This window comes from Rhinatrema bivittatum, chromosome 6 (genome assembly GCF_901001135.1).
Source record: "Rhinatrema bivittatum chromosome 6, aRhiBiv1.1, whole genome shotgun sequence".
In the NCBI taxonomy this organism is placed as follows: Eukaryota; Metazoa; Chordata; class Amphibia; order Gymnophiona; family Rhinatrematidae; genus Rhinatrema; species Rhinatrema bivittatum.
The window spans coordinates 271,664,896-271,679,070 of record NC_042620.1 but is presented as its reverse complement, the minus strand read 5'-3'; the positions used below and the strand labels follow the sequence as shown (position 1 = coordinate 271,679,070).

Sequence of the window (14,175 nt, the reverse complement as noted above, 5' to 3'; positions counted from 1 at the left end):
TATGCACCCTCATACAAAAGTACTACCAACAACGCTGCCGCCATCGATCCCAAGACTAGAAATAACTACACCATTAAACAGATGGCCAATCTCAAGGATTGAAATTGTTTCTAACTGTCAGATACGTTGCTCTGAAAGGTCCTGCTTCATGCCGAATCGAATCTCACTCTGAGGAAGTCCAAGTTGTAGACTGCTTTTGGCTAAGTTTACTTCATAGCTCAGCTCAAGGAGGAGGCATATCACCTTGTGAGACACCCCTTGACTCTTCTGTAAGCTTGGTCCGAATCAGTCAGTCATCCATATACAAATGGACCAAAATATCCTCCTTGTGCAGAGAGGCCATTACTATTCCCATGATCTTGGAGAAGGTTCTAAGCACTGTAGCCTGGTCAAACAAGCAGGTTCAACACTGATAATGCCATCCTAGAACATCAAAATGCAGAAACCGACATTTCTGTCAAATGGGGGTATGTAGATATGTTATCAGAATGAGAGACGCAAGAAGGTCCTCCTTCTGCACTGCCATAATGACAGAGCAAAAAGTTCAATTCTGAAGCATGATATGTGCAAATGCCATTTAACTCCTTTCAGATCCAGGAGGCATCAAAAGGAGCCATCTTTCTTGTGCAAAACAAAATAGATGGCTTAGCACCCAAGATTTTCCTGTAGTTTGGGAACTGGAATTATGGCCCTGGGGTCTGTCAACTTTCTTTCTACTGCCCCTCTCCTTGCTAGCGAGTTGCATAGATACCCCATAAGGGCAATCGGAAGGAGTTAAAGACATTCTAGAACACAACCGTCTCATTACCTCCAAGACCCACTGGTCCATTACCTATCTACAGAAACTGTTGGTGGACCCCTGCATCTTCATCGAGAGGTCCAAGATGCTCCCGGCACCAGAGCCAGAGTCCTTATTTGGCTCTATGGTCAAAAAGACTGAGCCTTCAATGGGATGTGACTTCTGATTCATTGATCCTCTGTAGAAGATAAAACGACATCCCTGGAGCGGCCCCTCACCCTAAGAGCGTGCAGCCGCTCTCTAGCGTTCCGGCAAACACAATCTTGGAATCATCTCATCGATTCACCATCCTCTCCAACTCAGTTCCAAACGAGAGAACCCTTAAAGAGCAATTTTGTCAAATTCAACTTAAGAATCATATCTGCCAACCAGTTCTGCATCCACCGAAGGCATCATACCTCTAACAGAGGCTACTCCTCTAGCTGTGGTATGCACCAAGTCACAGCCCGCATCAGCTAGAAATGCAGCTCCCGGTCCCATTGCAGGCCTGAGTGAGAGGCAAGCCTGCTCGAGGCATCATAAAGCAGCAAGAAGCTATTTGCAAATGCGTTGCCACGCCTCAAATGTCTGCTTGAGGATAGCCTCAATCTTTCCATCCAGAGATCCTTCAGAAATGACCCACCCCCCTTGACCAGGATGGTGGTTCGCAGTGACTATACACTGGTTGTGAAGAGGTTGTCTGCTAGGAATATCCTGCTGAGTCTGTCTGCTTCTGTGTTCACGATTCCTGGGAGATAGGTCGCTTGCAATGAGATGTAATGTGCCTCCGCCCATTCCAAGATCTGGATCCCTTCCCTGCAGATTATCCAGGAATCAGACCTTCCTTCCTGGTTTATGTAAAACATGGCCATCTGGTTGTCCGTGTGAATCATCATGTTCTTTCCCTGCAGATGGTACAATAATTTTCGGAGGTCGTTTATCGCTCGCAACTCTAGATTTGTTTACCAGGTTCTCTGATGAATTTCATAGACTGAGCCTTTATGCGCCCTATGTGAGCTCCCCAGCCTCTTGTTAAAGCATCTGTGGTCAGGACTAATTCATGCACCGATTGCGGAACAGGGCTACCATAGAAGGGATCAGTGGGGACAAGCACCAAGTGATGTCCTGCTTCATTGCACAGGTCATTGTCGCCTTTCTGGACAGCAGCTGGGCAAACTGGGTCCATTGGGATTTGAGACCCCATTGTAGGCAGCGCATATGCAGATGAGTGTGTGGCACTCCATATACAGCTGCCACCATGTGGCCCAGAAAGATTAAGATCTGGTGGGCTAAGGGATGGGTGCAATTCAACTGTATTGCTATCGTGCACAAGGTTTGAGCTCTTTCTTTCGGAATGTAGGCCTTCCCCATGATGGTGTTATGGTAGCACCTATGAATTGAAGTGTGTGTAGGATGAAGGCTGGATTTCTTGTAGTTTATTATGAATACTAGACCTTCCAAACAATTTATCATGACTAACAAATGCGTTTGGAGTGTGGTCACTTCTGATGCCATGAGGAGCCAATTATCCAGGTAGGGAAATAATTGAATTCTCTTCCTTCTCAAGTGGGCCACCGCTAAACATTTCGTGAAGATTCTCGGGGCGGACGAAAGTCCAAAAGGGAAGAACTTTGTAATGGTAAATCTGCATATTCCCTTGGAAGCACAGGTAGCACCATCAAGAACAGTGCCTAGGTATGTGGGAGTAAGTAACCCTTAGATTCAGCAAGCACATCCAATCGTTGGGCTGCAGGAAGGGAAGAACTGACTAGAAATATATCATCTTGAACCTTACATAGAAACATAGAAACATAGAAATGACGGCAGAAGAAGACCAAATGGCCCATCTAGTCTGCCCAGCAAGCTTCACACATTTTCTCTCATACTTATCTGTTTCTCTTAGCTCTTGGTTCTATTTCCCTTCCATCCCCACCTTTAATGTAGAGAGCAGTGATGGAGCTGCATCCAAGTGAAATATCTAGCTTGATTAGTTTGGGGTAGTAGCCGCCGCAATAAGCAAGCTGCACCCATGCTTATTTGTTTTACCCAGACTATGTTATTAGCCCTTATTGGTTGTTTTTCTTCTCCCCTGCCGTTGAAGCAGGGAGCTATGCTGGATATGCGTGACGTATAAGTCTTCTCCCATGCCGTTGAAGCAGAGAGCCATGCTGGATGTGCATCGAAAGTGAAGTATCAGGCCCATTTGGTTTGGGGTAGTAACCGCCGTAACAAGCCAGCTACTCCCCTCTTTGTGAGTGTGAATCCTTTTTTCCACATTTCCTCTTGCTGTTGAAGCTTAGAGCGATGTTGGAGTCAAGCCTGTGTATGTTTATTTAATAAGGGTATTGACTCCAGGCAGTAGCCATCATTCTGGCGAGTCACCCACTCTTCATTGGCAGCCTCTTGACTTTATGGATCCACAGTGTTTATCCCACGCCCCTTTGAAGTCCTTCACAGTTCTGGTCTTCACCACATCCTCCGGAAGGGCATTCCAGGCATCCACCACCCTCTCCGTGAAGAAATACTTCCTGACATTGGTTCTGAATCTTCCTCCCTGGAGCTTCAAATCGTGACCCCTGGTTCTGCTGATTTTTTTCCTTAGGAAAAGGTTTGTCGTTGTCTTTTGATCATTAACACCTTTCAAGTATCTGAAAGTCTGTATCATATCACCTCTGCTCCTCCTTTCCTCCAGGGTGTACATATTTAGATTCTTCAATCTCTCCTCGTACGTCATCCGATGAAGATCCTCCACCTTCCTGGTCGCCCTTCTCTGTACCGCCTCCATCTTGTCTTTGTCTTTTTGAAGGTACGGTCTCCAGAACTGAACACAGTACTCCAGGTGAGGCCTCACCAAGGACCTGTACAAGGGAATAATCACTTCCCTTTTCTTACTCGATATTCCTCTCTCTATGCAGCCCAGCATTCTTCTGGCTTTAGCTATCGCCTTGTCGCATTGTTTCGCCGACTTCAGATCATTAGACACCATCACCCCAAGGTCCCTCTCCTGCTCCGTGCACATCAGCCTTTCCCCCCCCATTGAATACAGTTCATTTGGATTTCCACTCCCCATATGCATGACTTTGCACTTCTTGGCATTGAATCTCAGCTGCCATATCTTCGACCACTCTTCCAGTTTCCTTAGATCCCGTCTCATTCTCTCCACTCCTTCCGGCGTGTCCACTCTGTTGCAGATCTTAGTGTCATCCGCAAAAAGACAAACCTTACCTTCTATCCCGTCCGCAATGTCGCTCACAAAGATATTGAACAGGACCGGTCCCAACACCGATCCTTGCGGTACACCACTTAAAACCACTCTCTCTTCAGAGAAGGTTCCATTTACCATCACACATTGTCTTCTGTCCGTCAACCAATTTGCAATCCAGGTCACCACCTCGGCACTCACTCCCAAGCTTCTCGTTTTATTCACCAGTCTCCTGTGCGGAACCGTATCAAAAGCTTTGCTGAAATCCAAGTATATGATATCGAGCGCTCTTCCTCTATCCAATTCCTTGGTTACCCAGTCAAAAAGTCAATCAGATTTGTCTGACAGGATCTTCCTCTGGTGAATCCATGCTGCCTCTGGTCCATCAATTCTCCGGACTGTAGATAGTTCACTATTCTCTCTTTCAACAGTGACTCCATTACTTTTCCCACCACTGAAGTGAGGCTAACCGGTCTGTAGTTACCAGCCTCCTCTCTGTTCCCACTCTTGTGAAGCGGGACCACCACCGCTCTTCTCCAATCACTCGGCACCACTCCCGTTTCTAGGGATCTATTGAACAGGTCGCACAGCGGTCCCGCCAGCACATCTCTGAGCTCCCTCAATATCCTTGGATGAATCCCATCAGGCCCCATGGCTTTGTCCACTTTCAGATTCTTTAGCTCTTCCCATACATTATCTACTGTAAATGGATTTTCCTCTGTTCCGCTTCCCTCCAGTTTCTTGTTGTGTAGAGATGGTCCTTCTCCAGGGTCTTCTTTAGTGAACACAGAGCTGAAGTATTCGTTTAATATTTCTGCCATTTCTTCGTCTCCCTCCACACATTGATCATTTCCACCTTTCAATTTCACTATACCACTTTGGACCTTTCTCTTTTCGCTGATGTATCTGAAAAATGTTTTGTCACCATATTTTATCTCCTTGGCAATCCTCTCTTCTGCTTGACTTTTTGCCAACTTGATTAATTTCTTTGTCTCCCTCAGTTGATACAAATATTCTTCTTTGTGCTCCTTCCTTTGGGATCTTTTGTATTTCTTGTATGCAGTTCTTTTAGCTTTAATTTTGTCAGCCACCTCCTTTGAGAACCAGATAGGTTTCATTTTTCTTTTGCTTTTCTTTACATTTCTAACATATAGAGCAGTTGCCTTGGCGATTGCTCCTTTTAGATTGGTCCACTGTTGATCCACATCTCTCTCATTTTCCCATCCATTTAGTTCTTCCTCTAGGTACTTCCCCATTTCCTCAAAGTCTGTGTTTTTGAACTGTAAAACTCTGGTCTTTGTGCTCCTTTTCCATATTCTTTTAGTGATATTAAACCATACCGTTTGATGATCACTGGTGCTGAGGTGGGCGCCCACCTTGACATCAGAGACGATTTCTCCATTATTGAGCACTAAGTCGAGAATAGTTCCTTCTCTTGTGGGTTCCAATACCATTTGTTTGAACAAAGATACTTGCATGGCATCCAGTATTGCTCTACTGTTTTTAGATTCTGCAGATGGGATTTTCCAGTCTACATCTGGCATATTAAAGTCACCAATGATCACCACTTCCCCTTTCTTACCTATCTTATGGATGTCTTCAACCAGATCTCTGTCCAGCTCTTCCTTTTGGTTTGGAGGCCTGTAAACCACTCCAATATAAATGGATGCTCCATCATCTGTTTTTAGGTCCACCCATAGTGCTTCTTCCTTGCCCCTTCTCACTATAAATAAGCTTGAGGACCCCTCAAATCTAAAATTGGGTGAAGGCCTCCTATTTTCTTGGGAAAAGGAAGTATTGGGAGTAGAAACCCTTGCTGTGCTTGTTTTGAGGCACCACCTGTATCACTTGTTGAAGTAGAGAGTCCACTTCCTTTTGCAACAGCTGTGCCTACATGTGATCTCACTGAGGTGAGGAAGAGAGGGATTCATTTTGAAGTTCATCTGGCATCCCTCACGGATGATGTTTAATACACAACGGTCTGATGTGATTGCCTCCCAAGAACTGTAGAATCTGGATAGAGTGCCCCCCCCACAGGTAACAGTAGCTGTGGCCAGACCCTTCTCAAAAACCCTGTTGTGGTTTTGGGTAGATGTCCTGTTGCCCTATTTCTGGGTTTTGTCTGTTGTAACTGCTGCCAGGATTGCTGGTACACTGGATGGTAGGGTGCAAATGGCCAGAAAGGGTGCCTTTGTTAGGACTTCTTGAAGGTCGTGTAATACCTCATGGTTGAAGATGGCTGTTCTGCCAAGGAAGTTAGAGACAGAACTGCAACATTCTGTTCCTTAAGCTGGGATATGGTTTCCCCGCAGCTTGTCCCCAGACAGGTTGCCTCCTTTACAGGGGAGACCTGCCAATTTCTCATGTATGTTCTCACATATGGCACTGGCACATAGCCAGGCTATTCCTCCAGGCCGCTATGGATTCCACAGATGTACTGGTTGATGTCTCGAATGCTTCATACACTGTTTGAAGAAGGTGTCGCAGGCCCTCTTCCAGATCTGTGAAGGATTGAGGCAGCGAGCTGTCAGATGGTCCCAGTGTAACATGTAATCTGGCCCTCTCTATCATGCACTGTTGCAGTGCAATCCCCATACAATAGCCTGTGTCTGTTAGTGGCTCTTGTAACTGAGGCGTTTATTTGGACATGTCCTCTTTCTCCAAGAGGAAGACACAAACCCTTTGGGATGATCTTGAAGAACTGAATGATCAGTGGTCAGAGAGTGGTTCCACATCAGAAAACCCCAGCTCTAAGAGCTCCTCTGGCAAGAACACAACCTGAGGATTTCTCCATGATTTGGGGGAAGCCTGCTTCTGGGGAGGCCTGTGCTTATGCACAGTCTTTTCCTGATGAGGGCTCAAAGCCCTGCTGGTATGCATCGTGTGTCAATAGATGCTTTGCAGTGGGGGTTCCTAGGCTTTTTTTTTTTTTTTTTTTTTTAAGGAAGTACCTGCATTGCTGAGAGTGGTGCTTGCTAGCCATGCTTCAGAGCATCGGGTGCTTTGCTCTGCGACGTATCATGCATCGTGTGAGGTCTTCCTCGAAGCATGCATAGACTTGTGTCGTGCTAATCTTGCTTCCATCCACGAAGTACGATGCTGGTGATGCCATCCCCAGTCTGGGTTTTTGCGGCACATCCCCTGAAGCCTGTAGTCTTTTAGTGGTGTGGGGGAACTTTAGCACTATGGCGACTTGCACCACCTGGCGCTGTTTCTTTTTGCCCCCATACGAGCCCAAGGAGGAGGCCATCCTGGCCTGCTCGGCTCTGGGTTTTCGGCCTCGGAGAAGTGTATGATGACAAGTGTTCTGAAACTAGGGCATACAAACCTGTCTCTTCCTCTCGAATTTTGCTATCTTCAAAGCCCATTGTTTCTGGGCTCCATCCTCCCAGTCCCTGCAGGTGGAATTGTCGTGTTCCGGGCCCAGGCAGAGATAGCAAGCCCTCGAGAAAGTCCTGTGTGTGTTCAGGTGTTAAACCCCCTCAGTTAACTTCCAGTGTAGACCCCAGTAAAATTAATCCTTGGGTGTGAGTCCCCAGGTATAATGCCAGTATGGGTGGTGTGAATCCACAATACAAGCAAAAGCTTTCAGCGCTGGCTCCTCCACGGGCAGAAAGCACCACTCAATCTGCTATCTGAATTCCCCCCATGCTCACAACAAACAGAAGACTGAGAGGCCACATGCCTGTAAGCAATATTCTTTGAACAGGAAGCTGCTTAACTCTCAGCCATTCTGAACCACAGCAGGCAGGTTTTTTTTTGTAAACTAAAGTGCATGCTCTTTACTAATACTCTCTAGCAAGGCTGCTTTGAGAACAGAGGGAGAGGGAGCCTCTCCTGAATCCCCCTAGTAAACCAATACCCTCCCTTCATTGGGGCCCAACTAGAACCCTGGGAGTCATCCTTATCAGACAGAATCTCCCCCAGTAATCTAGACTAGGTGTTCTCCTCTACCAGGGGTACAAGAGAAGAACTTATTGCCCAGGGAGACAAAATTCCAGCTGAATGCAAGGCACGAAAGACCAAGATCTGGGAGCTAAGATCCTGCTGTATCATTGGAATGTATACACTTTCTGCTGGCAGGTGGCTGTGCTGTACCCACACTATTAATGGTTGAGATTGTCTTGTTAACCTAATTTAACTAATCAATATGACCATCATATAGAAATGCCATTTGCACTCAAACTATGCCCTGGGCAGCATAGTTGAAGAGATGCACATTCACTATGAGAAAGCTAAGTGATTTTATCAGCATACTAAAAACTTCCATATAAAAATAAGTTCTTCATCAAGAAGATAGATGATTATACCTAAGAAGCAGTCTATTTAAAAACTTTATCAACTCTGTTTATGAGTTCAAATGACATCTCTATATGATGGAAATTATCAGCCAATTCGGAGGGTCCAAATTCACTCCCCGTTCTAGATTGTCGCACGACAGCCACCACGACAGACTGACCCCGGGACTCCTGAAGGAGTGGCACTGGCAGTTGAAACTGTTCAGACACTGGGCTCCAAGACATAAGTGCCCGTTGTAATGGACGTGAGTGAACGCCCATGGAACCAAGTCTAGGGTGGAGGCCATGGAGCCCAGGACTTGAAGATGATGACATACTATGGGAGTGCACCTCCGAAGAAGCAAGTGGATCTGGTCTTGCAACTTCGTTATTCAATCTACGGACAGAAACACCTGTCCTTGTATGGTATTGAATTGGACTCCTAGATAACCCAACACCTGGGTAGGTTCCAAGTGACTCTTCTGGACATTGATCACCCAGTCCAGTGACTGCAACGTGAACATCCTCCTGAGACTTTGCGCAAATCAACCAGTCGTCCAGGTACAGGTGGACCAATATCCCCTCCTTGCGAAGGAATGCTGCCACCACCATCATTACTTTCCTGAACATTCAAGGAACCGTTGCAAGGCCAAATGGAAGGGCTTGAAATTGGAAGTGTTGTCCCAACACCTTGAAACACAAAAACCTCTGGTGACTTAACCTGATAGGGATATGAAGATAGCTTCGGTGGGATCCAGGGACGCTAGAAACTCCCCTGTCTGAACCGCTATCACCGTCCGCAATGTTTCTATCCGAAAACGAGGAATCCGGAGGCATCGGTTCACTTTCTGCAGATCGAGGATGGGATGAAAACTTGAATGCCTTTTTGGGCACCACAAAGTAAATCGAGTAACGGCCCCTTCCTTGCTGTGTCTACGGAACCGGGACAATAGCCCTGAAGTCGAGAAGTCATTACAGGGCCCCCAGACCGCCTCACGCTTGCTGTGTGAGGCCACTCGGGATTCCATAAACACCTCTTGGACCGGCCGTGAGAATTCCAAGGCATATCCGTCTCTGATGACTTCTAAGACCCAAAGGTCTGAGGTAATTCTTGCCCATTCCATGTAAAGGTTGGATAATCTGCCTCAGACAGCTTAGACGACTGAATGGGTGGCTTGTGGCTTCATTGGGAGGCTTTAGTGCTTCCTGCACCCAGATGTCCCGAGACCCTACCGGGTCGGCGACCCCCGCGAAATGACTGTTTGCGCCCTGTAGCCGGTTTAGAAGCCGTCTGTGTGGTATATCTGCTAGTCCTGTATCGACGGGTGTCTCAGCAACGAGCTCGAGGGGGGGGGGGGGGGGGGGGGGAAGGCCTTCTTGCACAATCTCCTGTCTTCTGGCAACCGATTGCCCTTGGATTCCGCCAGCAATTTTACCAGCTGATCCAGTTCCTCTCCAAACAGGAGCTTGCCCTTAAAAGGCAGGTTGCACAGCTGGGATTTAGACGACAAATCCACCGCCCAATTCCTCAGCCAAAGGAGACGCCGCGCCGACACCATGGAGACCATACCTCTCGCCGAGGTCCTCACCAGATCTTACAAAGCATCTGCCATGTAGGAGACACCCGCTTCCAACCGGGCGGACTGTAACGCCCCTCCCTTGTTCCGGCACTGGCAGACACCTCCTGAATCCAACACAGACATGCTCTCTGCATCAGGCTGGCGCAGATTGCCGCTCGAAGACTCGGCGCTGCGACCTCAAACGCCCGCTTCAACTGGATTTCCAGCTTCCGGTCCTGCATGTCTTTCAGGGCGGCTGCCCCAGCGACCGGAATGGTGGTCTTCTTAGTGACCGCCGAGACCGAAGCATCCACCTTAGGTATCTTCAACAGGTCGAATACATCCAACGATAGGAGATATAGTTTAGCCATCACTCTGCCCACTTTCAGACCGGCATCAGGAGCCTCCCACTCCCGGGTCACCAGTTTGTGTACTTTCTTCGGTAGAGGAAAAGTAGCAGGACCCCTAATGTCATCGAGGACGGGATTAACCCCTTCACTGTCAGAGTCCTGAGACACCTTAAGGCCCAGGACCTGAGGAAAAAGGGGGCGCAGTTCCTCCCTTTTAAATAAGCAGACCACACTGGGATAGTCACCCTGCGCAGGCGGTGTATTGGGGTCATCTGTATCGTCTGTATCCACATCTGCCTGATCTGGGTCCATCCCCACCCCCTGCTCCTGCGGGCGGGGCCGACCCTGATCCCGGCAGTGGGCCCTGAGCACCTTCCTGTCTCGATTGCACCTGATCCATAGGGCGCTGCCCAGGATCTGCGGCCCTATTAAATTTCTCAGGAGGACAGGTGTCTCCCGGGATTCTGGGTCTCTTCACCGCCACGCATTTGCGAGCCAAGAAGGCTTCGTGCATGAGGACAAACTCCGGTGAAAACCCTTCCGGGGAAATCACTAGAGGTGCAGTGCCCACTCCCCCGTGGGGTCCTCCCCTACAGGAGCTAAAATGGGAGGGGGATCCTCCTCCCACGATTCCAGGTCCGGGGGGGCCCCTCCGGTCCAGACAATTCTCCTATCTCCTGAGCACAATCGGGGCATAAAAAGGCCATATCCAGAGCCTGACCGTGTGTGCCACACAATTGGCAGGCCGGCGATTTTGAGCATGGCCCCATCTATGAAAGCGCGCTGCCTCGTGGATCAAAAGGAGAAAAGGCCATGATTGCCACACTACCGCTCGCAGCTGCGATGCAGGAAAAATTCAGTCAGGAAGGCGAAAGGAAACCGGTCCTAAAAATAGATTAAAAAAACCCTTGCGCTGTCGGGCTGCAGCAAAGACAGCCTGTCCCAGACTGAAAACACCGCCGCGGCATGGCAAAAAACAGCTGGTCTAAAAAGGACACTTATGTCTTCCCTTCCACGGAAGCCCGGAACTCCGGGAGCTGAGGGGACCAGGGGCTGACAACCTCCCCACACGGCCTCCGAGGGCCTGGTCCCACCACACCGACTCCTTACCTCCGAGCTGATTGCTCTTTTTTTTTTATACAAACTTTACTGAGGCAAAACAGGGGATACTCTAGCAGGGATCAAGGGAGCAGCTGTAGCAGTGACGGGGATATCCAATCCCCCCAACACCCGGCTTCCACTGAGGGATGGGCTCACGAAGGTGCCTAACACACCTCAGGAAGTGACCGCAAGTAGGAACTGTGCATATTATTTAAACACACAGTGGCGGATTCTGTTCTTTACACATGAAATATGTAACTAGCCTGCCAAACCTCACCATACTCTGAAATATGCTCCACGAATATGCTTTTCATACTTACACTGCCTTTTTCCTTGAGGGCATTGGCAAGATTACAGTAAGCATCAGGAAAGTGTGGCTGCAGCTCAATGGCTCGTCTATAGGTATCAATTGCCAGATCTATCAATCCTTGCTCATAATATACACAGGCTAGGTTTCCATGTACCACAGCGTGATTTGGACTCAGGCTCAGGGCACGCAAATAAGCTGCTACAGCTCTGTAACAAGTAAAGACAAAACGATCAGACAATCTAACTACATGAGCAATATCAAGCTATTAAAAACAGAGCATTAAAAACAGAGCATTAAAAAGTTTCAACAAGTGTCAGCATTTAGAATAAGGTATTTTTGACAATTCATACCTGAAAAAAAAAAAATGTTACTTGAGTTTTTCCCCTCAAACTTTTCCTTTCACCACTACAGATAAATGTTAGCATAACTGCTTATCTGTAATTGCTAATCTCCAATAGATGATCAATGAGTAAAATATGGGCCATGTGATCAGCTTTAGAGCTTTCTATATACATTTTCGCTCATGCACAAGGCAGCTTTCTGCTTTCTAAAAGACTGGAGAAATTACTTACCTGATAATTTTGTTTTCCTTAGTGTAGACAGATGAACGCGCGCCCGCTGGCTCCCACCAGTAAGTTTATTTTATTACTCTTTATTCACTTTTGTTTTAACTTTTGACCTGCGCCTTGCCTCCTTTTTCGCTTTCGTTGCTTCGGGAGAATAGAAAGGACTGAGCTGCCCCTTTTTCGCTCACCCGCCAGGGCAGGTGAGCGAGGGCTGGGGGAAAGTTTGCTGCCTACCCTTACCCCTGCCTCTAACGCAGGGGTAAGGGTAGGTGGTAAGTTAGCAGTTTAAACGTGCGGCTAAACTGCAGGTTAAAAAGGCAATAGTCGGGGCGCGCGTTACTGAATGGGGGGGAATAGCTAATCTGATCGTTTACATTTCATATACATGCCGCGGGCGGAAAGGGTTACTTGCTGATTTAAAGAGGCGGTAAGAATGGGTTAAAGGGGATAGTGGATCGCGGGTTGGGCTAACGCGGCCAAATTGTGAGTAAAAGGCAGGTTAGAAACAGGGTAACCGTGGCCGCACTTTACTGTATTGACCTGTGTGTGGGGTCGTGTGATTTTGAGTGCTAAAATATGGTCACATTAGCTAAAAGATTTAGAAGACCTGCTCTAAGCATTTAAGTTTCCCAGTGAAACCCTGCAAGGATACATGTGTAAACCTCCCTTGCTTGGTTTATTTACTAGTGAAAGTATTTGTGGTGTGGATGAGGAGCAGGATGTAGAGGTGGGGCTGTCCTGTGGTTCAAGTTTCAATACTGTGATACAGGAGACCTATGCTCAAGTCTATTCCTGGGTCTTTACAAGTTTATCAGTAGGCCAACGCTGCTTGCAGATGAGGCAGCAAAGGAAAGGACTACATCAAAAACCTAATAACCAACTCACCTGTCAAAAATGCGTGCCTCCTTCAGTACATTCCCCAAATTGATGTATGCATCCAGGAAATTGGGATCTAGGGTGACAGCCTGAAAGCATTCAAAGAGACTAATCAAAACCAAGCTTTCTATATTTTCTAAAACATTCTGAAAAATGTGGTTCTCGTGCATAATAAATTTACAATTTCAGTATTGTGTAAGAAGACCAGACTGCTAGTATAACACTAGTTCTACTATGCAAGACAGAGAAGTCTCATTTAAAACTGGGTTACTAGTGCATGAGTGAGCAAACAGGGGGGACTTGACAGTCCTGAAGAGGGGCACACTGACTGTTCAATCAGGGAAGAAAAAAAAGTATAAAAATGTTAAATAAAATCAAAACATGAGAAAATAAATGAAGAAAATACAAAAATAGAAAAGTTAGGAAAAATTAGTGAACACAAAGCAAAACAAAACAAGATGGGCAGGATGGGATGGAGTTTCTCAGCTCCTAAAAAATTGTCTGGCATCTTAAGTTTTTTTAAAGAATTTTCTAGGCCTTACTGCTGTGGTGTCTCCTCTGACTGGCTATGATATGGTGCGTCTTCGTCTGGTGTGTGCATGGTCCATTTCTTTATGGGTTATGTGGTCTGTTTTCTGTCTTGCCTCTGTTTTTCTGTCTAGGTGTGGTATATGTATGTATCAGTGTCGGTATGGGTTAAACTATGTGTGTGTGGGTTCTGTGTGTCTAGATATCTGTTTCATTATCAGTTTGGGTATGAGATATCTGCCTGTCTGGGAATGGGGTGTCCGCCTGTCTGTAACTGTGTGTGTGAGATTGCTACTTTCAGCCACTTGAAGAGAAAGCAAATGGGGCATTTGAGTTATTGCTTGGCGGTATAAGATGCAAGCCAAACTTTTTTAGGAGCTGAGAAAAACTCCATAAGAAAATTATTACTTACCTGCTAATTTTCGTTCCTGTAGTACCATGGATCAGTCCAGACAGTGGGTTATGTCCCCAATCCAGCAGATGGAGTCAGCACAAGCTTTGAGGGGGCGTATCCATATATACTACTACCCCCTCTGCAGGAGTTCAGTATCGAGTATATCAAAGCCAGAGTAGAAACCCCCGAAGGATCAAGTTTGTGGAAACAGATAATGAAAACAATTGTAACCGC

General features: G+C 47.0%; 1 protein-coding gene across 5 annotated transcripts in view; it reads right to left on the bottom strand.

The window, feature by feature from the left end:
- OGT (O-linked N-acetylglucosamine (GlcNAc) transferase) overlaps nucleotides 1-14,175 on the bottom strand; it is a 323,288-nt gene that overhangs the window by 186,312 nt on the left and 122,801 nt on the right. For all 5 annotated transcript variants that reach the window (XM_029607212.1, XM_029607214.1, XM_029607213.1 and 2 more), the window contains 2 exons: nucleotides 13,029-13,108; nucleotides 11,588-11,783 (listed from right to left, as the gene is read on the bottom strand). In XM_029607212.1, the coding sequence (XP_029463072.1) occupies nucleotides 11,588-11,783; nucleotides 13,029-13,108 (276 nt within the window). The remainder of the gene's footprint in view (nucleotides 1-11,587; nucleotides 11,784-13,028; nucleotides 13,109-14,175) is intronic.